At 42.7% G+C, this 26,952-nt stretch overlaps 1 protein-coding gene across 1 annotated transcript in view; it reads right to left on the bottom strand.

Annotated features, from left to right (window-relative positions):
* LOC122539256 (uncharacterized) overlaps positions 1 to 26,952 on the bottom strand; it is a 109,108-nt gene that overhangs the window by 20,118 nt on the left and 62,038 nt on the right. The window contains exon 4 of the mRNA XM_087979812.1: positions 24,502 to 24,648. Within this exon, the coding sequence (XP_087835938.1) occupies positions 24,502 to 24,648 (147 nt within the window). The remainder of the gene's footprint in view (positions 1 to 24,501; positions 24,649 to 26,952) is intronic.

Consider the following 26,952-nt stretch of genomic DNA (forward strand, 5'->3'; position numbering starts at 1 on the left):
GCAAAGTCTGACCTTTCAGTATTTTGAAAGGTTGGACTATCTAAATAAGTTATACAAGCCATGATCTTAACCAAGATTCCTGGAAAATTGCACAACGTTGCTGGACAAGGTTTGAATTTCCACAGCTTTATAGGTGAAGAGCAATCGATGCAGCAAATATTATTTTTCTCGTCTTAAGCTGGTAATTTTTTAAACGTGGATTGTTTTTTGGAATAGAAGAAATGGCTGACAATAAAAAAACTAAAGAAGTCAAACCATATGTGGTGTCCTTCCATGAAGCCAATGGACTTTGGAATGCAGTTCAATCTTTTATTAACGCGGTTTCTCTGATGAAGTTGTGGAAGGCAAGTAAGGAAGGACCTGTTTGATAATTTATCCTTAGAATATGCAGAGCTGATGGTGCTTCTTAAATTTACTTCTGTGACATGAAAGGAAAATATCATTGAATCTTAGAATCCTTACAGTGTGGAAACAAGCCCTTCGGCCCAAAAGGTCCACACCGACCCCCCGAAGAGTAACCCACCCAGACCCAGTCCCTGAACCTATTACTCTACATTTACCCCTAACTAACACATCCCTGAACACTATAGGCAATTTAGCATGGTTAACTCTCCTAACCTGCACATAGAGTCATAAAGTCACAGAGATATACAGCACGGAAGCAGACCCTTCAGTCCATCTCGTCCATGTCGACAAGATATCCCAACCCAATCATTTTTGGATTGTGGGAGGGAACCAGAGCACCCGACAGAAAATCAAGGCCCCTCATCCTGAATTGCACATAAAGTCAGTTGCTTTAAAAGCTGAAAAGTACTTGAGTTTCAAAGCTTCTTCAATGCCTCGTGAGCAACACAACCCATGGCAGGTGATTGGGTCGATGTAGGTTAATCTAAAAAAAGACAGAAATCAACTAGGTAGGACCAGGCCCCTGGTGCCCAGATCCTCCTTCAGGCAGAAATAATGGAGATTAGAAGTAAAGCCTGAATTCTTTTGGGATTACAATGCCATCTGTATTAATTTTGACAAAAGACAAAAAAGAATAAAAAAGATGTTTCGCCTGAGACACTTTCTCATACAACCGTAGCATATGCAACACCTGCCCATTTATTTCTTCCATCGCACTATCTGCGATCCGAAACGTATTTTCCACATCAGTGTGTTGCATCCATTCTATTACACTTCATTTGCTTCTTTCTGCATCATTGTCTGTACTGGGAAGATGAAGCTTGGATTTACTGATGTTGCCAAACATTGCCAATCTGTTTGTTAGATTTTTTGTTTATTTTACTCTTTCATAGAATGCGGCCTTTGCCTGTGTGCCCAGTCTTTGTTGCTTGCCCTTGACAAGGTAGTGGTGAGGGCGAGCTGCTTTCTTGAACTGTTGCATTTTGATCTGATCTTGGGCTATGTCTAGCTCCCGTCTCAATACCCCCTCTCACTCCTAACTTTGCCCAGCAAAATGCAACACAAACCTTTTCCATTCACTTTTGCCTCTCTAATGCTATTCCACAGCTTGACTGAATCATAGAATCTCTACAGTGAAGATAGAGGCTATTTGGTCCATTAGGTCTGCACTGACTCTCTGAAGAACATCCTACCCTATCCCTGTAACCCCATTTCGCATGGCTAATCCAGCTGGCTGACATATCCCTGGGCACTACGAGGCAATTTAGAATGGCCAATCCACCTAATCTGTACAAGGTTGGACTGTAAAAGGAAACTGGAGGACCCAGAAGAAACCCACGCAGACACGGGGAGAATGTGCAGACTCTACACAGACAGTTGCCCGAGGCTGGAATCAAACCCGGGTCCCTGGCGCTGTAAGGCAGCAGTGCTAGCCACTGAGCCACAATGTCACCTAATGATTGCTACTTATTGTCTTGAACTTATTACCTTTTACAAGTTAATTTTCCACTAAACCTTTTGACGAGCAACTTGTTTCTGTTGTTTTTCCTCCCGTCCCTCTTAGTCTCAGTAAAATTGGCAGGAAACAAGTTGGGAACGGGTTAAAATGTAAAAATACTGACTCAAAAAAAAAGCAGAATGAAGACAGAAGGTTCAATTCAGTCTTTAAGAAAGAGATTCTACTTTTACTCTCTGGAATTTGATCATGTCCATATATGGTACAGTCTAGTTCAAACTTTGGTGAGACTTAATTACAGAAAGCTCTGGAGACCTCAGGAAAAGGAGGACAAGCGAAACCCGCTTACTTTAATTTGCATGAGGATGGTTGAAGGTTGAATCAACTTCACCCATTATCAAAGAGCCTCTGCAATATGCACATGATAAGTAGCAGCTCAGAATTACAAATTTGGATGTAATTCAGACATGATTTGGGTCTGCTGGACCAGCCAGGAAAGGGCATTTTGATACAACATTTGTGAAGAACTCAGATATTCAAAGCACTGTCTTGTAATGTGCATTTATTTCTGAGGGTTGTACTGGCGTGATCAACCATAAGGAGGTCAGGGTCAAAACGTCAACAACAGCGCTCAACAAAATAACTGCCTAATCTGTGTCAAAAGCGAAACTACTGTCAGGGGTATAGGAATTTATTTCAGGCGGGCCACTGAAATGTTCAACATGTTATTGAACAATTGTGACATTTCTACAATTACACTGAGTTCTGTAGTTAGCCTTACTTCATAAGTCTACCTGCTTACTCTAAATAAACAGGTGATTGGTTTCTCTTATTGCCAGTTGCTGTGTAAAATGTTTGATCTAATTTGCCTGCAATCCCTTTAAAGTTAGACGTGGGTCTTATGACATTGTTTGCATCACCTCCCATCGCAATGCAGCTGAGAAACCATTTTTGAAGATTGTAGATATGTTTCCATTCTGAAAATTGATTGTTCCAGGTTGGTGTCTGCCCCTTTCTTTTAATAGATGGTTCAGAATTTGGAACCCATTCAAAGTGATGGTCTCCAGTGACTACAAACATCCCAATCTGCCTCAGTCAGCCATCAGAGCTGAAAATGTGTTGCTGGTAAAGCACAGCAGGTCAGGCAGCATCCAAGGAACAGGAGAATCGACGTTTCGGGCAGCCATCAGTCTAGTCAGTGATACACCACTACGTTTTGACTTCATCTGCCATTATGTGGTGACCTTTTGTCTTCAGCAGGGTATTAGTAACTGATGTGGCAGTACTTACGTTATCTCCTATATCTATGAACTGCACAAGGACAACTTAGTACTGAGAGATTTAACAGACATTTATTTTTAGCTCCTGATACAGCCAAGGTAGTGGCTCCACGATTGAGTCTGCTGCACAGCAAGGGAGGTAAGAGACTAGGAAAGCTTCAGTGGTGGGAGGCTTATTGTAAGGGAACAGGCAGGTGGTTCTGTGGCAGCAAACAAGACTCTCGAATGGGATGTTATCTCACTGAAGCCGGGGCCAGGGATATCTCAGAGCGACAACGAGGCATTCTGAAGGGGGAGGGTGAACAGCCAACAGTTGCAGTACATGTTGATACCAATGGTATGGATAACAAGAGAAATATAGTCCTGTAGTGGGAGGTGAAAGGATTCAGTCAGCGATTAAACAGTAAGACTACTAAGGTTGTAATCTTGGGATTACTTCCAGTGTCATGTGCTACTGAGTACAGGAAGATAGGGCAGATTAATGCATGACTTAAGGGATGGTGTAGGAAAGAGGGCTTTAGATTTTTGGATCATTTGGGACAGCTTCTGAGGTAGCTGGGACCTGACCAAGGTGGATGGGTTACACCTGAACTGGAATGGGTCCAATATCCTTGCTGGGAGATTTGCTTGAGTTGTTGGGGAGGTTTTCAACTGATTTGGCAGGGGGATGGGGCGCAGAGCAGATGTAAGGATGGGAGCAAGGCCCAAACTATGTAGAAGGAATGCCAGGATATACAGTAGGTAGAGAAGACATGGGCAGAGTAAAGCACATGGGAGGTTTGGAAAGCTGAGCTGTATTTTAATGCTAGGAGCCTGACTGGTAAAGCAGATAAAGTTAGAGCATTGATCAGCACTTGGGAATATGATATTATTGCAATTGCTGAGACATGGTTGAAGAAAGGGCTGGACTGGCAGCTTAACATTTGATGGTTGAGAAGTTTCAGGCGTATAGTGGGGGATGTTGAGATGGGACACTGCATTACTGATTAAAAGAAACATCATGCAATAATGAGGAAGGACATCGTAGAAGGGTCCTCAAAAGAGGCCATCTGGGTAGAGCTTAGAAATAAATAGGAGCAATTACATTGCTGGGATTATACTAAGGCCTCCTAACAGTTAGACGAACATATATGTAGGAAAATCGCAGAGAGGTGTGAGAGAAACAGGGTTATAGTGGTAAGAGGTTTCAACTTTGCTAACAGTAACTGGGATCACCTTAGTGTGAAAGGATTGATGGAGTGAAAATTTTTCAAGTGCATCTAGGAAAGCTTTTTGTGCCGGCATGTGGATAGTCTGACGACAGATGAGGCAATGCTCAAACTAATCCTGGGGAATGAGACTTCCCTGCTCGATTCTACATCCTAATGAAGGCAAATATTCCTTATACCTTCCTCACTACCCTGTCTCCCTGTGCTGACACCTTCAGGGATGTATGGACTTATACACCGAGGCCCCTTTGTTCCTCAGTACTCCCGAGGGACCTACATTCATTGTGGAAATCCTTTCCTTATTAGACCTCCCACAACGCCTCAACTTGCACTTATCGGGATTAAATTTTATCTGCCATTGCTCTGCCTAATTTACCAGCTGCTCACTATCAGAATGTAGCCTGAGAACATCTTCCATTATGACCCCTGGACTGGACGAGGTTACCATGAAGATCCCACCCTCTCAACCTCATCGCTTGCCTGAGGCCTGGTGACCTTCAATTAAACTCACCACTAATGAGGGAGCAGCTTGATGTCTTCTGGAACTATGGCGACTTTACCCTTTATTGGAAGACAAATATTGAAGAGACATATCTCCCCAATACCTGTCTGTAGGAAACATCCAATACTTAACACGCACTTTGCTTGGGCCTAGACTAGAGATTCAGGCTGGCAGACAATGATCTGAAAGCGACTACATCTCCAAGGATATTGGCGGTGGTGGGGTCTGACAGCCCGTCTCCTCACGCAGTAATGAAATACTCACTGGAGAAAACCTTATATTCAAGCTCTTATATGAGTCACTATGTGCAATATCCTGAAAATGCAATGGGCAGCAAGCCAGGCTGCAATCAAATATTTCAGGAGGGAATCTTATTAAGAACAGAACCAGATGCTGGTCATTTAATCTCTGATGGGTGTATAAAGCATGCCTGTGGAAACCGGAGCATCGTCAGTAACCCAAGATCATGTTGGATGGGCTGCGGTGCTTTATTAGCAGAGTGACATGTTTAGTTTTGAATAGTAAATGATTTATATTCAAATTCATTGTCAATGTTGAGATGTGAAAATGTGCCCTGAGGTTAATCAAATATGTTCCAAAGTAAGACAAATCTCAATAACATCTACAAATTAAAACGTTATCATATCTAAGGCATTACTTGGAGCTAATGGGCCTGTGTCCTTGGATTGATAGTTTCTATCTTTGGTAAAGGTGAGACCCTTTTTGAAATTCTTTTTTTAAAAACTTCTTGGCACCTCACACTGAGCACTGTCTGGAGCTCAGGAAAGGTAACCTTGGTGCAGAGATTCTGCTTGGAGTCGCTCCATCTGGTCTCTCAGGAGGCTATAGTGTGACTAAAGGATAGCTCCTTACAAATTTCCCTTTCTCCCTATGCTGCATACAGAGTACTTTGGCTGCCTGGTGCACTTGCCAAATCAGCGCCAATGACTTGCCCAGTTTTCCTGCTGGCCCCATACAAATAAGGTGCCCAACAGAATAGGGTATCACACCTAATCTAATCCTGCTCCTCTGCTCATTTCCTCTATCATAGACATGTCTATCCGACAGGTGAATGTGTCAGATCCGTGGCATTGGACCCAGCTGTGGTGCCCAGGCCAATACTTATCCCTTGATCATTATCACAAACACAGATTATCTGGTAATTATTGTGTAGCTGTTTCTGGGAACTTCCTGTGTACAAACAGGCTGCTCGTTTTCCTGCATGAGAATGGCTATGTTTCAAATATACATCTTTTGCTATCAAACTCTTTCTTGGTGTTCACTGGCTGTGAAAGTCATAATATAAATGCAAATATTTCCCTTTCTATATTTCTAATTTAATCTTGTTTTCATGCAAATCTAATCCAATTCTCCTAGTTGGTCTCCATATTCCATAATATTCCACCATCACGTCTAAACAAAGCTCATTCTCTGACTTGCTCCCCGTACACTAGAATCAAATAGTTTACAAAGGAACATTTTAGGGCATCTTGTAAATTCTTTCTGCAATTCTTCATTCTTGTATTCTCTTGTTGCTATCTCACCGATCTATGGAAACAATCTATTTCTGGCAGACCACTGAAACATTAACAATTGCACTGCATTCTGGAGGGAGTCTTAGTTCATGAGTCTGTCTGGTTACTCCATGCAAACAGGTGTTTGGTTAAAGACCCATAAGAGATCATTATTTGAGAATCTGTATTAAATGACTGGCATCAGTGGTACTCTGATGGTTGGCTGTGGAGTCTGATAAGATTCCAGCAATTGTACTGAAGACATGTGCTCTAGAACTTGCATTCCCGGCAAAGCTGTTCCAGTTCAGCTTTAACATTGGCATCTACCCGACAATATGGAAAATTCATCCGGAATTGTCCTGTAGACAAAAAGCAGGACAAATACAACTGAGTCAATTACCATTATGTCTCTTGATCATCAGTAAAACGATGGAAAGGGTAATCAACAGTGCTATCAAGCAGCACTTGTTTAACAATAAGCTGCTCACTGATACACAACTGAGGTTTCACCAGGGCCACTCAGCTCCTAACCTCATTGCAAGCTTGATTCAAATATGGACTAATTTGCTTCTGACTCCCCAAAGCCTGTCCACCATCTCCAAGACACAAGTCAGGAGTGTGATGGAATGCTCTCCACTTGCCTGAATGGGTGCAGCTCCAACAACACTCAGGAAACTTGACACCATCCAGGACAACGCAGTCCGTTTGATTTGCACCACATTTACAACCATTCAGTCCATGCAACATGGATAGATGCTCAGAAATAGCAGTGTGTACCAGCTATAAGATGCAGTGCAGAAATTCACTCAGGCTCTTCAGACTACAACTTCCAAATCTACAGCCACTATTATTGAGAAGGACAAAGGCAGCGTATTATGTGGGAGCACCACTACTTGCAAACTCCCCTCCATGCCATTCACCAAACTGACTTGAAAATATATTGCTGGCCTTTCAGGGTTGCTGGATGAAAGTACTGGAACTCCCTCCCTAACTGGATTGTGGGTCTACCTACACCGAATGATTGCAATGGTTCAAGAAAGGGAACTAGAGATGGGAAATAAATGCTGCCTCAGCTGGCAATGCTCAGATTCCCTGAAAGTATAAAAATAATTGATCATTATTCTTGATTTAGCTTAGATTTACAGGAGGTTGCATGTGTGCACACAAATGTGAATAATGTCACGATTCCAAGAGTTCTGTTATTCTCAATCCTTCCTCTAAAAAAAACCCTTCGACGATGCACGCACCAGAGAGAAAAGTTGGAATAAACAGATGTGATAAATTTCAGTTTAATTCATTAACATTTTGCTAAAAACCTTATTAGTCATTAGTCTATAAAATTTCCTTCCCTCAGATAGCAGTGGATGGGTCACTGAATATATTAAGACTGAGCTGAACAGATTCTTGCCTGGAAAATAGTTTGGGGTTGTTGAAGAGTATACGGGTAGATGGTGGAACAGGCTTCAGAGACTGAATAGCCTACAGCAGCTCATAATGTACATGTTCCTATGTTATTCTGTATGCCCATTGTAACTTTGGTTGTTGGCACGAACAATATAATCATAGAAACATACAGTAGAGAAGAGGTCCTTCAAGGCTGGACCGAACTACCTTGAAAAAGTTGGTAAACCATTTACATATATTTTACACTATTTCTAGAACTATTCACGGATAAATGCTAGAGCCATTGCAGAAATTCATCCTCAAAGAATAGTGGAGAGCTGTGATGTGTTTACTCACACAGATATATGGCTTTGTGCCACTGGGCTGCGTTGGAGATTTGGGTGGGTTTTTTATGAGTCAGTGAGGTGGTAGGCTTGAAGGGTTATGGTTGGTTGAGTTGCTTACAGAGTGAGCAATTTATCACCAACTAATAGCACACAGTTTTCACCCATTCAGATTAGCCATTGGTAAAGCCGATGTTTACTATTAGGATATCAGATGCCTTTTTTAATTCATTCATGGCATATGGCCATCAGTGGCTGAGCCAGCATTTATTGCCTATCCCTAATTGCCCTTGAGAAGGTGATGGTAAGCTTTGACCTTGAACCACTGCAGTCTATAAGCTGTAGCTACACCCACGATGCCGTTAGAAAAGGAATTCCAGGATTCTGACCAGTGAACAAACTAAAAAATATTTCCAAGTCAGGATGGTGAGTGTCCCGGAGGTGAACTCACAGGTGGCGATGTTCACATGTATCTGCTGCCCTTGTCCTTTCGAGATGGAAGTGTTAGTGGGGTTGGAAGGTGCTGTCTGATGTGGTGAACCTATTTGGTGAATTTCTGCAGTGCATTTTGTGCAATCTCTCTATTGGCCATGGGGTCGTGGTACACTGAGCCCTTCCCTATGTGCTCTGAGTGAGTGCAGGCCTTTCTAGATTCCTGAGGCACTGCTTCACATAGAATCATAGAATCCCTACAGTATGAAAGCAGGCCTTTCGGCCCATCCAGTCCACAATGACACTCCAAACCCATTCCACTTACCCCTGACCCCCGACCCCATCCTTGTACCCCTTCATATATTGTGGCCAACCCAGCTAGCCTGCACACCCCTGGACACTGTGGGCAATTTAATATGGCCAATCCACCTAACCTGCACATCCTTGGACTGTAGGAAACTGGAATACCCAGAGGAAACCCACACAGGCACAGGGAGAATGTGCAAATTCCACACAGACAGACACCTGAGTGTGGGTCCCCGGTGCTATGAGGCAGCAGTGCTAACCACTGAGTCACCGTGCCGCCCCATAGGTTTCATAATTACTTTCCGATATGCATTTATGTAAGGCAAACTGAATTTCGAATTTCCATTTCGATTCTGCTGCCGACTGAGTGAATGAGTAAATTAATACTGGTGCGAGCATTGTCAGTGGTGATTTCTCAGGCAGTCTGCAGAACTCCCAGATGATTAGAGCAGAAAATGTGCAGCCCGGCTTGTTATGTTGATATCGGGATTGCAATAATTTGGGGTTGTTACTGGATTCTCCTCCTCACTGCTGCATGTGAACCATAAGGCAAAAACAGAAACAGCTTTACATTTTAATCCAACCGGTCTCAAGGTACAGGTGTAACGTGTTTATATGACATAAGATCGAGGGATTTCACAGCTTTTTATTGTATCATCACTATTGCAATGAGGAAATACCAACAGAATCTTAAAAAGAATGAGATTATTTGAGATTATTTGGCCCAGATATCGGTTGAGGGATAAGCATTGGTCTGGATCCTTGGAGAACATCTGTACACGTCTATGTATGAGATACTGCCATGGGATGTTTTGCAGCTACTGGAGGGGGCAGGAGGAGTGTCACTTTAAATGCTCATTGACAAGATGGCACTTCAAACATCGTATCGCCCCCTCAGTGCAAGACCCTGTCAGTGCACCACCCCCTAACTGAAAACCCACTCAGTGCATTGCCCCCTCAGTGGATTGCCCCATTAGTGCAAACGCTCCCTAAGTGCAACACCCCCTCAGTGCAAACCTCCCCTCAGTGCATCGCCCCCTCAGTGCATCGCCCCCTCAGTGGAGTGCCCCCTCAGTGCAAACCCCCTCAGTGGAGTGCCCCCTCAGTGCAAACCCCCCTAAGTGCAGCACCCCCACAGTGCATTGCCCTCCCAGTGTAGCACCCTCTCAGTGCAGCACCCTCACAGTGCAACACCCCCTCAGTGCAAACCCCCCTCAGTGGAAACTCCTTCAGTGCCAACCTGTCTCAGTGCATCACTCCCTCAGTGCAACATTCCCTCAGTGCATCACCCCCTCGGTGCATCACCCCCTCGGTGCATCACTTCCTCAGTGCATCAACCCTCGGTGCATCACTCCCTCAGTGCATCAACCCTCAGTGCATCACTCCCTCAGTGCAACATTCCCTCAGTGCATCACCCCCTCGGTGCATCACCCCCTCGGTGCATCACCCCCTCGGTGCATCACTCCCTCAGTGCATCAACCCTCAGTGCATCACTCCCTCAGTGCATCACTCCCTCGGTGCATCACCCCCTCAGTGCATCACTCCCTCAGTGCATCACTCCCTCGGTGCATCACCCCCTCGGTGCATCACCCCCTCAGTGCATCACTCCCTCAGTGCATCAACCCTCAGTGCAACACTCCCTCAGTGCATCACCCCTTCAGTGCAGCACCCCCTCAGTGCTAAATCAATACTGATCTACCTTGTTATCATTCTTGTATAAGTGCTTAGATCTCTGAAGTGGGGGTTAAAATCTTAAATTTTGAATCAAGAGGCAACAGTGTTACCTTTAGAAGTGATATAGTTAATAATGTATATGGATTTTGTATCAAGTTGTTTACTGGTCTCAATGCTCATGCTTGGATCTGCTGGACAAAATGACCTACATTTCTGTCCTTTCTGTATCATATAAATATCCAACTGTTATGCCATTGACATGTTCGAGAGAAGAAACTGATACAAAATCATAATTTCCTATCTCTATGTAAGGCATTACTTTGATGCTTGTCGGAAGTTAGGCTCAGTATTGCTAAAAGTCAAAAGATGATGTGTCCAAACACCATTTGAACTTGGTTTATGCTGTGAATCAATGTTGAGTGAGTGATGCACTGATGCAGTTCCACCACTTGGAGGAAGCACTGATACCCAGTTTGTTCACTCAGGTAGACAGAAAGGTTAAGAGCAATGACTAGAGTTGCCGGTCGACCTGCTCAGGTAAAGTTACCTGATTCTTTTTCTGAATGGACTAGTGGACTCTTAATGTAATTTGGCAACTCTTGGGGTCATTTACTCTTTTGCCAAATCATGGGAACTGGTGTTCCAACAAGGAACATCCCTTTACCATGGATACAGGGATACTTTGCAAAAAGGGATAAGGATAAAATAATGATCTTCTCAAAAAATATTGTTCTGTTTTATAATTTTAGGTTACAAGACTCTAGAATTGGACAGTGTACCAGTCCTCTCTTGACATAGGCTTGCAGGAACTTAGAACTGCAGAAGGTACACAGAGGGTTAAGCAGCCTGTGTTGATATTACAGTGGCGACAAAGAAGAAATAACAGCTGTTCTCTGAGTAATGGCACAAGATTTGTTAGCAGTACAACCTTTGTATTATCTGGATGTCATTAATCATGAGAAGCCGGGTTCAGTCTTCTCTGTATTGTCTGCATAATGATGTGTGTAAAGTTGTCTGCTAGGGACTCGTTGTCTTCAGTTTGGTGACATTGTTGTGATTTATCCCCTTGTTTTCGGTGGTGGAGCTGTCAGTCAATGACAGTGACTGTTGGTTTCTTATTAAATTATGTGGAATCAATAAGTGTCCCTCTCCTCATCCTGCTCACGGCCGACTCTATCACAGTTTGTATTTGGCCAACTCTGGAGCAAGTTGCTTTATCAAGTCAGGACTTGAGTAAGAACGAAGGCATGGACTGGGAATCTCTGTGCAGGTGTCACAAAGAACTTGACACTGGCATCCTGTCCAAGTTCACAAATGGGATAGGGCAGAGGTCACACAGTGTGTATGGCTTTGGCTGTTCGGGGTCAAGAGTGTGGTGCTGGAAAAGCACAGCAGGTCAGGTGGCATCCGAGGAGCAGGAGAATCGACGTTTTGGGCATAAGACCTTTATCAGGAGTAAGCTCTCATTTCTGATGAGGGCATCATGCCCGAGATGTCGATTCTCCTGCTCCTCAGATGCCGCCTGACCTGCTCTGCTTTTCCAGTACCCCACCCTTGACTCTGATTTCCAGCTTCTGCAGTCCTCACTTTCTCCTTTGGCTGGTTGTGGTAGCATTGGGGCGGAGTAGTGGAAAGTCAATATTCTCACTCCCCTCCCCCTAATTTGCTTCCTGTCTCCCTTGGACTGTGTTGGTCCCATGGACTCAAGCCTGCATTGTTCTGACCTCATGGATTTTACTGACCATGAGGATGGAATTTGGGCATTTTTATCTACTGCTGAGGCTGTTCCTCCTCTGCTGCATCTCTATTCTTATCTAACAGTCACTTTTGGCTGACTCTTAGTTGGACCTGCAAACTTTTTATTTACATTCCAATATACAGAATACTGATTACAACTCTCGAGTAGTGTTCCCCTGTTCTTCCCGTAGAATTTTAATACTGGGACATTCATTTTGATAGGCATATCATCATGATAAACAACTCATTTCCATTATAGTATAACTCCCACCATCGCCCTTAGAGACTCTGGCAATACAGATGGAAGAAAGTATTGAAGATAAAGCATAAATTTGAATTATCATCTCAATAAAGCTAAGTCCAAAATTAGCATATTGGAAGAAACATTTTTTTAAAATTCATTCACAGGAATGAGGACATCACTGGCTAGACCAGTATTTATTGCCCATCCCTAATTGCCCAGAGGGCAGTTAAGAATCAACCACATTGTTGTGGGTCTGGAGTTATACGTAGGCCAGACCTGATAAAAACATTAGTGAGCTAGATGGGTTTTTCCTCACAATCAACAATGGATTCATGGTCATCATTAGACCTTTAATTAAATTCAAATTCCACTATCTGCCATGGCAGGATTTGAACCCAGGTCTCCAAAACATTACCAGGGTCTCTGGATTAACAGTTCCACTAGGCCATCCTCTCCCCAGTAGAACAGAAAAATGGGATGGAGACTGATAAACAACAGGAGGAGACTGTGAGATTTCGGAGAGTCTTTCTCCAAACCCAGCAGACAGATATCCAAAATAACACCAAGTCCTATTTGGTCATTACCACTATGTTCATTGACCTATATTCACTTATAGTTTAGCAACACTGATTTTAGAATTTTCATTCTCATTTTCTATTTCCTCCATTAGTCTTACCTCTCCCTACCTTTCTCATCACATCCAACCCTATAACCCTTAAGGATCTCTACACTTCTACAATTCTGGCCGCTTAAATATTCTCAATTTTATATACCCACTGTTAGAAGATATTCTTTCCAAGACAGAAGACATTGTTAAAAATGTGAGGTTTTATCAGGTGGTTATGTTTTAAACTCTCTCCTCTAACTCAATGGGCAAATGGAGAAGGAGAAGTGACCTCCTGGTGGTTCTGCCCAGTAATAAAGCTATGTGTCTGCTGACTATGTGGACTGGAGCACAAATAAGCCCTATTCAAATCAAGAAGTTAATTTTTAACATGTTATGATAAATGGTCTTACAGCTTAACTGACTGAAAGACTTGAAACAGAAAGAGAGAGAATAGGTTCCAGACAGAGAGAGAAAACAAAACAGCAACTACTGTAAACATCAGTTAGCAGAAAAAACTTGCTTTCTGTTCTCCACCAGGAAGGATGCTAGTGGGTGTTCATCCTCTCAGTGGAGAAATGGGACTTGTAGAGATTTAAGGGCACTGGGGGATTTTCATTGGTCAGTGGCCTGGAGAAAGAATTACTGGAGCAGGCCTTGCTACTAGAACTCAGTTTGGGGATTCTCAGAAGACTGAAGATTGAAGGAAATTACTGTCAATGGATGTTGGATGTTGCAACTCAGCAGTACATGGGGAAGTGAGCCTGTTGGAGTTGGAAGTAACTTGGGGATGATTCCTATACGTACCACAATTCTAAGAAAAATGGTGCGAATTGCGTAAACATAATTTAGCAATTTGGTTGAATTAGGAAGTTAAAGAGGATATCTGTTGTTTAGTGGTGGATTAGTTGTGTACTAAGTAATGTTTAATCAAAGTCGATTTTAGTTTGTTTGTTACCGTACAAGTCTTAAAATGGATAACGTTGTATGGTCATTGGAATCATTCACTACAAAGTCATGTTCCTTCTTAAAAGTTATCAATCTCTGTGTGGATCATGGCAGCCATTCCAATCAAGATTTGACTCATATTTAGCACACTTTTCAGAAATAGCCCTCTGAAAGTATAACCATGTGCACGGCCTGCCTTTGATCTGTGGAATAGCTTTTCATGATTGATGTATTCGCACTCTGAGGTCTTTGTTCCTCTATCCCCAATGGATCCCAAATAAAATAAAGAAGTATGAGACTAGATACAAAACCTTTTCATGATAGTTCATCTCTTTACAGAATGCAGTATTCCACACCTTCTACATCTGATGGCCCAGCACATAATTCAACAATGTCCTTCAGTTGTGTATCTGACCATTAATACTGGACTGGATATCTGTACAACTGCATGAGACAATATGGTATTCACTTTAGGGACAGATTCCATTATTCTCTCTATGATGCTGCACAGTGTCCCTGAGAAAAACTGACAGGCTTTTACATTTTTTTTTGCAGATACTGCAGAGTAGGAAGCCTGGAGCAGCCACTGGTAAGGACAGGAGCAGGCAGCCTGGGGCGGGACAAGGTTGAGGCTGGAGCGAGTGATCTAGCTATTGTGAGGAGTGCAAGCCCAGCATGGTCAGGCATTTATGGACTGTGGTGTTGAACTGTTAACTATGTTTCTTTGTTTATCTGCTTTTGAGTAGGGAGGACTGTAATATTTAACTCTTCAACCTTGTGTTTTTATTTTTCTGCTTTGTACCTAGGATTCTGTATTTAGGTCCCTTTGTACCGAAGATGGTGTTGTAAATGGTGACTTGTAACCTTTTCACTGCATTTGTGTGAGCACATGTGACAATAAACCTAATTCTAATTCTCCACGGATGAGTCCTGCAGTTCAACATCTATATTCAGCTGAATAGAGTCATAGAGATGTACAGCACGGAAAAAGACCCATTGGTCCAACTTGTCCACGCTGACCAGTTATCCTAACCTAATCTAGTCCCATTTGCCAGTACGTGGCCCATATCCCTCTAAACCCTTCCTATTCATATACCCATCCAGATGCCTTTTAAATGCTGTAATTGTACCAGCCTCCACCACTTCCTCTGGCAGCTCATTCCATCCACACACCACCCTCTGCATAAAGAAGTTGCTCCTTAGGTCCCTTTTAAATCTTTCCCCTCTCGCCTTAAACCTATGCCCTCTAGTTCTTGACTCGCCTACCCCCGGGAAAAGACCTTGTCTATTTACCCTATCCATGTCCCTTCATGATTTGATGAACCTCTATAAGGTCATTATGTCCTGCACACCCCAACTCTTCAGGTGTTGTCGCAGTCTCTGACATCTTCTCACATGTGACGCACTGTGCGTCAATTCAGCTATACACCAAACAGCACCCTGCATTGCAGCTCCCTTATCCCACCACACCATACCACCAAGGGTGAGATACTCGGGGTTGTGTACAAGTTGTGTGGTATTGCTTTCTCAAAGTGTGCGAGTGTCTCAAGAGATTTCTTAGCCACCTCTAGCACCAGCTCCTGCACCATGCGAGAAGGCCCCTTTTTGTTGGAGAGGAAAGACATGAATTAGAACTGAGAAGCAGAAAAGATTCAAAGTCACATGGTGAAGATCATCCGGGTATTCCTATCAGGTCAAGGCAAGTGATTATTGTGTGCCACTTGATTGAGCGATTTCAAACTCAATGGCCAGGCTGCATTCCAATCCAATCGTTGCCATGGAATCCCCCTCTCTGGCCTTGATCTGAGGGTCTTATTCCCCAAGTCTCTGATTTCCCTTGTGTTCCACACTCATTTCTGCAAGGAGAGGCACAGCATTCATTGTAAGGAGCATAATGTTTGAGGAGGTTGGCAGGACAGCATTTCTGGAGGAGTTGGGTACGAGACCAGAGGCGGATGAGGATGAGTGTCGATGATTGCTGTTCTGATTGGGATGTGTGGAGGTGGCTGGAGAGGCAGGGAGTCTGTCTGAGCAGTGATGTGCAGGGGAAGGCAACTGCTGAGGTTAGAGTGAGGGGACAAGGCACGTGAATGTGGAATACCACTTACCTATCTCGTCCTGATCAGTCATTGAACCTTTTTCAGCCTGAGGCTGTCAGCAAGGTACCACACTCCTTCTGATGACTTCCTGAGTCGCCCCTAGTCATGTCTGCTTTGGGAGGTTGGCCTCTTCCTCCCACCTTGAGGATTTTTCTGTGGCTCTTACAATCCATGGCATGATGTCCAGGAGGCCACAGATAACCTGAGGGAAGACTTTGTCAATGCAATTGCTCTCGGTGTCCTGACGATTCTATAGTAGATCCATTTTGGTCCGTGCTGTGGTGGCTTTAAACAGAAAGCCTTTAAGAGTTTGTCATCGCGCCTGCTCTCGTGTCAGTCAGGAAACCCAGAATCACAAAGTTAACACGATGGCTGAATAATTACCGCGGCAGAGTCTGCGCCAATCGCTGTCAGATTCCTGAGCTGCTGCTGGCCTCCCTACCTCTGGACTCATCTAAATGGTCCAACGCTGCCCGTTGATAGACTTTACCGTAGTTGGCAGAACAACAATCTTTTTTTTTGGGATTAGCAACTTTGATGATCAGAGGAATTTGGGTTTTCTCATACAGGAAACGAACTGGTTTCCAGGTACATAAAGCAATTAGGAAATCGAATGGCATACTGGCCTTCATTGGTATACAGGAAAAAGGAAGTCTTGTTACATTCGTACAGGGTTTCAGTGAGACTGTACGTGGAATGCTGTTTGTAATTTTGATCTCCATATTTAAAGGAAAGATACACTTGAATTGAAGTTAGTAGAGCAAGGGCTCACTCAATTAGTTCATGTGAAGAGAGGGTCATCCTATGAGGAGAGACTTAGTAACTTAAGGCTATATTCACTGGAGTTTAGAGGAATGAGAGGTAACCTCATTAAAACAAGATTATGAAGGATATGTGGTAGACATTGAGAGGTTGTTTCTCTGGGGGATCTAGAACAGGAGCAGTACATTCTAAGTCAAGAGGATAATCTTTTAGCAATGTAGGAGGAGTGAAGTAATTTTCTTCACTTAAAGGATGTGAACATTTTAGAATTCCCTAATCCGGAGCATTGTGGATTCTCCATGATGGTATATTTTCAAAGCTGGAATTTTGGTCTGTCAGCAAATCGTGGGATATGGGGAATAGGTGGGAAAGTGAAGCTGAAGATCATTAAATGGTACAGCAGGTCAGAGCGGCTGCATCGTCCGTTCCTGATCCTACTTCTCATGTTAACAAACAGCTTCTCTGGCACTGCCTCAGAAATTGTAAAATTAGGATAATTATGCTTTTCTTGCTTTTTTAAAAAAAAACTGGTACACAATGAGAGGGGGAGTTTATTACAGTACTTATTCACTGGGTGTCTCTTTGCCTCAGCTGGTATTGTTGAGGGTCAGAACATTGTGCGTTGAACCCTATTATCTTTAAAAACCTTTCCAGGTCTTGTGTGTGCAATTTATCAGATGGGCTAATGAAGGGATATAGACTTGGTTGATCCTCCAGATCAGGTCCTGTCTCGGGTGTCATCAGAAGGATGGCCTGGAAGATTCCAATTAAATGTTAAATTGCAATTTTCCCCCCGAAAGTAATGGATTCATTAATCTCTCTTATATTTAGACTGTGTTTGCTCAGTAGCTGTCATTGCAATCTTGGAATAATTAACTGTGTGAAACATTTGGCAACGTAATAAGACCCTATGTAGAGAATGAGGTATAGTTGTGAGCACTATATCTCAACAAAGATATATTGCTCATGGAAGAGATACAGTGCAGATTCAGCTGAATGATACTGAGAATTAGATAATAAACTATAAGAATGTATCACATAAACTCAGTTTGAGTACCCTCTGACTGTCAGAGAAGTTTGAGAGGTAATCTAATTAAGGTGGTTAAAATCATGAAAGGATTTGATAGACTGGCCATACTAAAACTCTGAGGCAGCTGTTGCTGATGAGCCAATTGAAGATTTCAATCAGTGGCAATCAGGATTGTGAGCAAAAATGGGTCAATGGCATTGGAGTACAAATCAGTCATGCTCTATTTGCATGAGGAAATGAGATGCTGAATGAGCTATTCTTACTCATACATTTTTAGGAACACAAATATTTTATTTCTTGCTTTAGCCTGCTAAGGACCCACCTCCAGAATTCCTTCTCATGGTGAAATGATCTAGGATGTCACTGGACTGAAAACCAATAGGCTGAGACTGGCATCTTTCCATTTTTGAAAAAGGTATAAGGCCATAACATATAGGAGTAGAATTAGGCCATTCTTCCCATTCAGTCTGCTCTGTCATGGCTCATTTGTTTCTTAAAACTCATTCTTCTGTCTTCTCCCCATAACCATTGATCTTCTTACCAATCAAGAACCTATCTATCTATCTCTGTCTTAAGTGCATTCAATGACTTGGCCTCTATTTCCTTCTATGACAATGAGTTCCATAGATTAATCTCTCTCTGGCTGAAGAAATTCCTCCTCATCTCAGTTCTAAAGGGTCATCTCTTCACTCAGGCTGTGCCCTCAGATCCCAGTCTCTCCTACCAGTTGAAACATCTTCTCCTCACCCACTCTACCCAGGCCACTAAGTGTTCTATATAAGTTTCAAACTGATCCCCCTCTTATCTTTCTAAACTCCATTGGGTACAGACCCAGAGTCCTCAACTGCTCCTTCATGAGAAGCTATAAGCATCTAACAAGGCAGTCATTTTAATGTTAATTTTCCAAAGCTTAACTTTGGAAAGAAGTTTCCAAAGATTCTGGAAAGACTCCATCAGACTCCTCAATTTAAGATAGGAGGCAGGCAGAATGAAGGAATCTACAGGGAAGTTAGTTTGAAGTTTGTCTTGGGGGAGGTATTACAATCCATCATTAAGGAGGTTAAAGCTGGATTTTAATCATGACTTCCCTTTCACAAAACCTTGTTTTTTCTAAGTGTCCAGCTTTAAACTTAAAACTAGTCTCAGTAATGGTGACCATCCATTGTCATTAAAAAAAATATCAGGTTGACTAATGTCCTTAAGGGAATGAAACCTTTACCTGGTCTGGCTTATGTGTGACTCCAGATTCCCAGGGATATGATTGACTCTTAACTGCCCTGTGAAATGGCCTAACAACATTCAGTTCAAGAGCAATTAGGGATAGGCTACAAATATTGGACTTGCCTGTGATACCCATATGCCTTGAAAGAATAAATATAAGGTACAAGCAATATATTGCAAATTGCAGTGAGAGCATAACTTCTGAAGATTCTCTCTGCGATAAAGATTTGGCCTCACTTCGGTTGAGCTAACTTCCCTGTTAAGCGGGCACCAGGCTGGAGATGAACTTCCCTGCACTGACTGGCAATTTGCTGCTGAAACTCTCTTTTAAATCCAGAAGAGGAGAAGCCCTTAGGGAAATTCATCCCCAAAGAAGGTTGGTGGGAGGTGACATCAATGACCTCGTACAAATTCATTCTGCTTCCTCTGATTTACATGGGTCTCCTCTAGCAAGCAAGAAGAAACATTGTCCATTAAAAATGGGATTCCTTTACTGTACAGTCAGTTCTTCTATAATGTGATGTTTGCGTTCTTGTGTAACCCCGCATTATAGAAAAATTGCGCTTTAGCAACAGCGATGAAAGTAATCGTGTTACGGTCAAAAGTTTAAAAAGTCCACAGATTCATGCTATAACGTTGACAAAACACGTTATAGCAGAATGACATGTATATTTGATATCACTATCAGATAGGTTATGAATTTTTGTCTAAACATTTGCTCTACATTTAAATTTATTCTATACAAAGTGCAGTGAGTATAATGATTCTAAATAACCACTAGTGAGTTTTGGTAACAGCTAGTTAAAGACTGGATTGCCAGTTGTGGAGAATAAGATTCTAATCAAGATTGAGCTAGGCCAATCATGATACTTTTGAACCAACCTTAAACCACTCTCCATCATTCGCTACCCCACCCCACCACCCAACTTGACCTCAGCTGGATTTGAAAGTAAGGGTTGTAACTGTAGGCTTGAGCTACCAATAGTATCAGGCCTGTCATTTGGCAGACATTGTGCTTGTAACTGAGGCAGCTATGGTCACCAGCTGATTTCAAAACACAAGGCACAAAGTTCTTGAAAACCTGACATCCAAGAGGAGATAGAAGTAAAGGACACTTCTGTTTTCCCAGCTACTGCCTGCTCTTCTCAGTCCCCTGATCTAGAACGTGGAAGAGGATGGGTCCAAATATCAAGCCTCACTGTGAATCAACTGGGGCAACTTGAGACTTAGGGAAACGATGCATGAGGTTCGGCAACATCAGTCCCACCTTATTGACATAGCCTTCAGCTATCCCCATTAGAAAACTTTCAATCTAACAATCGGGTTCATGAGAAGTGATTGGCAACTATTTAAACCATTTTAGCCTGACGTATATTTTGTTCACCCCAATGTTACAGACAAGGTGCATCCTAGAATGACTTCTAATTACAGAGAAAATTGGCACTAAATCGCAATGTACTAAGCATACAATGAAAAACATCCACCACAGAAATCATTTTTTATGTTTAATGACTGCAATCTACGAAATAAAAACATCCATCAACATTTAGCAATAAGTCGGTTAATTGGAAAAAATGAAAGAAATGGTTTCCCCTAATTTATTATGAGTCACAATAAGGGTGAATCACTGATCAGGAATTTCACCTCTTGTATTCTTATCATACACTGAAGCCATTGCTGGAAATCTCCACACCCTATGATTTTCTGGGAATTAATTTTAAATCTTGCCTGGGGTGTAACCTCCTAATTGGTGCTCCTGCCTGAAATTCCCAGTCTGTGCATTGAAACAAAGCACCGAACATTCTAACTCAAGCACATTCAATTCATGATTGTATCATGGATGGAATGTGTGTGCTCTCTTGCTGCTTGTGATTAGTGTGTTGTATATAGAAAAATGTATTGTTTTTTATCCTTTGAGTGCGTTGCGTCCCAATTCAACAATAAGCTTGGAAAGAAAAAGTTATTTTCCCACATATACCCCAAATTAACAAGACCCTACACCCCAATCTCTCTTTCTCTCTCTCACTCACACATACATTTTGCACTTTTAGAGATTGCAGTTAATTCAGTCTCTCATTTTACAAATTCAAACTAAAAGTTAATAATCTTACATGTCTGCACCAGGCACATTAGTCATCATAACTATATTTTTTAATGAACACTGCCCTGTCATATTCTTTCCCTTGTTACTATTTTAATCTTTTCTCCCTTAGACTTGCCTGCGCTATTCTTTGACCCGATTCCTAGCAGCTTGCCCTTGCTGATTTGTGACCCAAACACTATGAGATAAGGAAGATCAGGTTAGGATCTCTTCTCTTCCAATTTCTTTCCCTGTGGGAGAGCACCTGGCTTCTGCTCACCATCTGTTTCTGACAGCAGACCAAAGTCATGAAAGCGATGTTGATGTTTTAAACTTATATTAGACACAAGCAAACTGAATCACCAGCTTTAACTCAGTGATAGCATTCTTAAATCTGATTCAGACAGTTATAGGTTCAAACTCTGCTCCAGCACTTTGGTGTACAATCTCAGGCAGCATCTTGGTGTGAGAGTCTTTCATTGCCAGAGGAACTATCTTTTGGAAGACATGTTAATCTGAGGCTCTGCTTAATATGATGTTAACTATATTGGTAAGGTTAAGTATGAACAGGTCAGCAGTATTAATTTATAAAGCATTTTGAACAGCTATGAAAAGGGACTTGCAGCTTGATGTCCTTGGCGAGGGAGCATGTGGTGTCTGCTTTTCTGATTGGGACTTCTGTGACAGTTAGCACAGTGGGGCTGAAATGTATTATCTCTCCCGGCAATGACATTTCATTTCAATTAGAATGTTTCATTTGAATGTTTGACTTTGTTATATTGCCTCTTTAAGTGGATTGCTAACTTTTAATTTAGTTTAATTTAAATTTGGTTTTCGAAAGTATATAAAAAGGCATTCTAGGTAGACACTGTGGGCTTTGGGGTGTGTTATCTATCGTTGTAATTCCATTTCAATTTAATCCCTTTACTTGCTTCCTACCCTGGTATTATTCTTGCTGCTGCTGCTCTGCCCCTAGTGGGTAGTTAATTGTTTAATTTGTCAATGGACTACTTGGTGGTTGGTACTCCAAAACAAAAATGAAAAAGCCTCTTTATTTTAAAGCCTTCTGTGACTGGCAGGTAAGACAGGAGCTGGTCTCCTCTGTCCCACGTGACATTTTAATGTTTATTTCATTTGAGGATTTGACTTTTGTTACAGGGCCCCTTTAAATGGCTGTTCCTTGTTTAGTTTAATTTGTTTTAAATAATTGTTCAAGACAGAATAAAAAGAGACTCCAGTGATGGAAATTTGAATAAAGATTCGTACACCTTGTGTCTTTCACTGTGTCTCACACCTGCACACACACAACATGGGTGCTGGGAGAAAAATAAGCACTAGTGCAGTTCGGCGGTAGTATGGGGTAAAAAGGGGAAAACAATTGAACATTTTGTTAAAAATAAGCACTACAAAAAAAGCGAACAGGAGTTCTGTTAAAAAAAAACAGAAGTGTTAGACATCCTATTCACTCCGAGAGCTGGAAGAAAATAAAAGTAAAAAGGGACTCCACTACTGCAGTTAGGCGATAGTATGGTAGAAAAGAAACATAAAAATGTTTGGGGCTTTCCATGATCGATGGGCACCACAAGGGCTGTTGTGTGATCAACATTTAATTTGAATATGAGTTTCCTTTGTTTTTGTTACAGTGCCTCTTAAGATGCTGTCGTTTGTTTATTTAGTTGCTTTGTTTCTTTTCTTGGTGAGCAAAAATCCCATTTTCTAGGTGCAGGAGGCAGAAAAGTGTCAGAGGAGCACCTTAATCAGAGTTGTGGTTACAGGTTTGATATGAATAGGGAGGGTGACCTCTCTACTGACTTTGCTAACTCTGTTGACATGACTGGGTAAGGATGGCCGATTCCCTTCACTAAAGGAAATTAGTAAGCCAGATGGTTTTTATGGCTATTTACAAAGTTGCATGGTCACAGTAGTGTATTGGGAATGCAGTTTTTATTGAGATGATGATGATCTAACTCTGACAACAGCAGTCACATGCTAGAGAGACTCTGAAGAGAGGATGGGAAGACTCTACTCAGGAGCTATAACACAAAGGCAGCTATTCTGTATACTAATGTGCAAATCAGAGTTGTTGGGTCTCCTGAGAGTCAGACAATTGTGGCTTTTAGATAAGGACTGCAGTGGTTTAAGAAGGCAGCTCACCACCATCTTCTCAAGGGCAACTAAGGGAAACAATAAATACTGGCCAGCCAGGACGCCCATGTCCCATGAGCGAATATCAAAAAAAAGGCAGTGAAAGAGATTCAGCAGACTTGGAACAGGGAGCCTAATCAAAGAAAGCAGCCTCTAAGTTGAAGGACTGAACCTAGACACCCAGATATCAAGGGAGGCAAAATCCATGAGGACTTAACAACACTGAGTGGGGTCATGGTATTAACTCAGGCCAGTCACTATCACTAGGCATTGCATTCAATTCCAGATATGATTCATTGAACTGTACTTAATTCAAACAAATTGAGTTTGAGCTTGAACACATGTGCCTCTTGATTATTAGTCTCACGATATTCCGACCACACCACCATTTCCCGGTGAAACAGGTGAAATTTTAGAATAATTGGTTTTATGATTTGGCCCACCCTCTGTTTAAGAGTATGCTATTCAGCCTCCCAACCCAGTTCCACTGCTATTCTGACTGCTCTGCATCTCAGCTCCATTTTTTTGCTGCATCTAAACCTCCCTTGTCACCTTCTCCTGCAATGACATCTTCAGAAAATTCATGCTTCACGCCAGCTTTATCGAAGAAAAAACAAGGGTTAGGATTCATTAGGAAAGACAACCAAAAGCTTGGAGGAAGAGGTATAGGTTTTAGGCAGAGCCTTGGAGGAGGGAGAGGGGATTCTGGATCCAGGTAGCTTCAAACTAATCACAAGTAAAGCAATAATCACGTTTCTAGCATTAATCTGTTTTTTCCCTGAGACACTGATTTCTTGGATGTGCACCTCCAGCATATTTTCTCTTCGCTTCACATTTTTTAGCCGTGATGGATTTTCTTTATAACCCAACAATGACGGCAGTAAATTGTGGATTTGTTTTGACGTAGGCTGATATCATTTGAGAGGCAGATTGATAGCTCAGTGACTTCACTTGACCCCATCAAAAGTGGCTTGGACTGAAATCAACTTTACTTCCCAGAAAGAGTGACTGATAATGTGAGATCCCCTTGCTCTAGACGATTAACCTTGATTGCTTCTCCCCAATGAAATATTACAGGTTCAGCTTTAGCACTGGGACTATTACTGCTGAAAAGGGAATCACCTTACCTTGACGCTTCCTATCAACTTCGCTCATTAAAAGCTGTGAGAGCTGTGAGATGGTCTCTGAAGGCTCACTGGGGTAGACATCCTGCAGAAGTGGTTGGAGTGCATCTTGGTTGAGTGGGCTTTTGAAAGTCAATGTCTGGTGCAGTGCTGCACAAAGAAACATCATAATGTTAGCAGAATGGAAATTTGTTTTGGTTGCCCTTGTAGAACTGTTAACCCCCCGGGAAGTTTAGAAGAGTTTGGGGTGGAATATCAAAGAAACGTATAAAATTCTAAGAGGACTAGATAGGGTAATCACAGAAAAGATGTCCTCCAATGATTGGGGAGCCCAAACAGGAGTCACACTTTAGGAATATGGGATATCAGAATGGCTTACTCTAGCTCCGATTTTCAATGTTTTTATGTTGACCCAAAATTTGCCCTCCGGCCTCATAACATTTGCTGCAACATTACAATTGTAGTTTAACTCAATACCCTGTTTCCACTTTCTCCCCATATCCTTTGATTCCTTAAGCCCTACGAATTATATCTAACTCATTCTTGAAAACAAAAACAGAAATTGCTGGAAAAGCTCAGCAGGTCCGGCAGCATCTGTGGAGAGAAATCAGTGTTAACATTTTTGGGCAAGTGACGCTTCCTCCCACAGTCCAAAGAGGTACAGGTTAGGTGGATTGGCTAAAATGCATTGTAGCATCCAGAGATGTGTGGGCTAGGTGAATTGGCCATGGGAAATGCAGGGTTACAGGGGTAGTTCTGGGTAGGATACTCTTTGGAGAGTCAGTGTCGACTTAATGGGCCAAATGGCCTGCTCTCACACTATAGAGAACCTGTGATTCTATGAGACCCTCCATGTGGAGCAGTAACAAACAGCATTTCAAGGCACCAGTCATGTGCATCTCTCGTCTATTGACATAGGCATCTGATCTTTGCCACTCCTCGTGACCATCATGATATCTGACTGCCCCACTGGCAGACCATCTAGGAAACAGTGACTTGTGTGCAAGGGCCCACCAGCAACTAGCATTGAAAGGCTCCTGCAGTTTGCATCTAGTAACAGGCACCCAGCTTACAAATTGGAGCAGGCTGCATGTCACAATTCCTCTCTTAGTGCTCACTCATTGGTATGCCTGTACTGTAAGTGCCATGTGGTACTAGAGAAACAAGTAGGCAACTTTCCTTGCTGGTTAACAATCCCCAGACGGGGCAGCACAGTGGCTCAGTGGTTAGTACTGCTGCCTCACAGCACCAGGGTCCCAGGTTCGATTCCAGCCTTGGGCGACTGTCTGTGTGAAGTTTGCACATTCTCCCCGTTTCAGCGTGGGTTTCCTCTGGGGGCTCTGGTTTCCTCCCACAGTCCAAAAATGTGCAGGTCAGGTGAATTGGTCATGCTAAAATTGCCCATAGTGCTAGGTGCATCATTCAGAGGGAAATGAGTCTGGGTGGGTTGCTTTTTGGAGGGTCGGTGTGGATTGGTTGGGCCGAAGGGCCGGTTTCCACACTGTAGGGAATCTAATCTAATCTAAGAAAAAGGGGACGTAGATATTGCTGTAGTGCACCATGTCAATCTCAGTCTTGCATCACAAGCCAACAACGTATGTGGTGAACACACTGCCTATGCCTCTGCAGCCCAGAGAATGGGTCACAGCCAGTCCTGTGCGTCCACAAGTGCACCTCCAATTATCATCAAATGCCTCACAGTGTAATTTTCACAGCGCCCTCTGGAGAGCTGAGAATGGGATCCAGCCTGACTCTCTGGAACTGTAAGGAGGAAAGGTTGTGGAGGTACCACTTTTAAGGTGAGACATCATACTGAGATACAGCCATAGAGTTATAGAGATATACAGCACAGACACAGACCCTTCGGTCCAACTCATCCACGCCAACCAGATATCCGAAACTAATCTCATCCCATTTACCATCACTTGGCCCATATCCCTCTAAACCCTTCCTATTCATGTATCCATCCAGATGCCTTTGCAATGTTGTAATTGTATCAGCCTTCTCTACTTCCTCTGGCAGCTCATTCCATACATGCACTACCCTCTGTGTGAAAACGTTGCCCCTAAGGTCGCTTTTAAATATTTCTCCTCTCACCCTAAACCTATGCCTTCTAGTTCTGGACTCCCCCAATGCAGGGAAAAGACCTTGTCTATTTACCCTACCCATGCCCCTCATGATTTTATACATCTCTATAAGGTCACCCCTCAGCATCCGACGCTCCAGGGAAAACAGCCCCAGCCTATTCAGCCTCTCCCTATAGCTCAAACCCTCCAACCCTGGCAACATCCTTGTAAATCTTTTCAGAACCCTTTCATGTTTCACAAAATCCTTCCTATGGGAGGGAGACCAGAATTGCACACAACATTCCAATAGTGACCTAACCAATGTTCTGTCCAGCCGCAACATGACCTCCCAACTCCTATATTTTCAATGCACTTACCAATAAAGGCA

Source organism: Chiloscyllium plagiosum, unplaced genomic scaffold (genome assembly GCF_037043375.1).
Source record: "Chiloscyllium plagiosum isolate Xiang-an unplaced genomic scaffold, Cpla_swu_hap1 HiC_scaffold_36, whole genome shotgun sequence".
In the NCBI taxonomy this organism is placed as follows: domain Eukaryota; kingdom Metazoa; phylum Chordata; class Chondrichthyes; order Orectolobiformes; family Hemiscylliidae; genus Chiloscyllium; species Chiloscyllium plagiosum.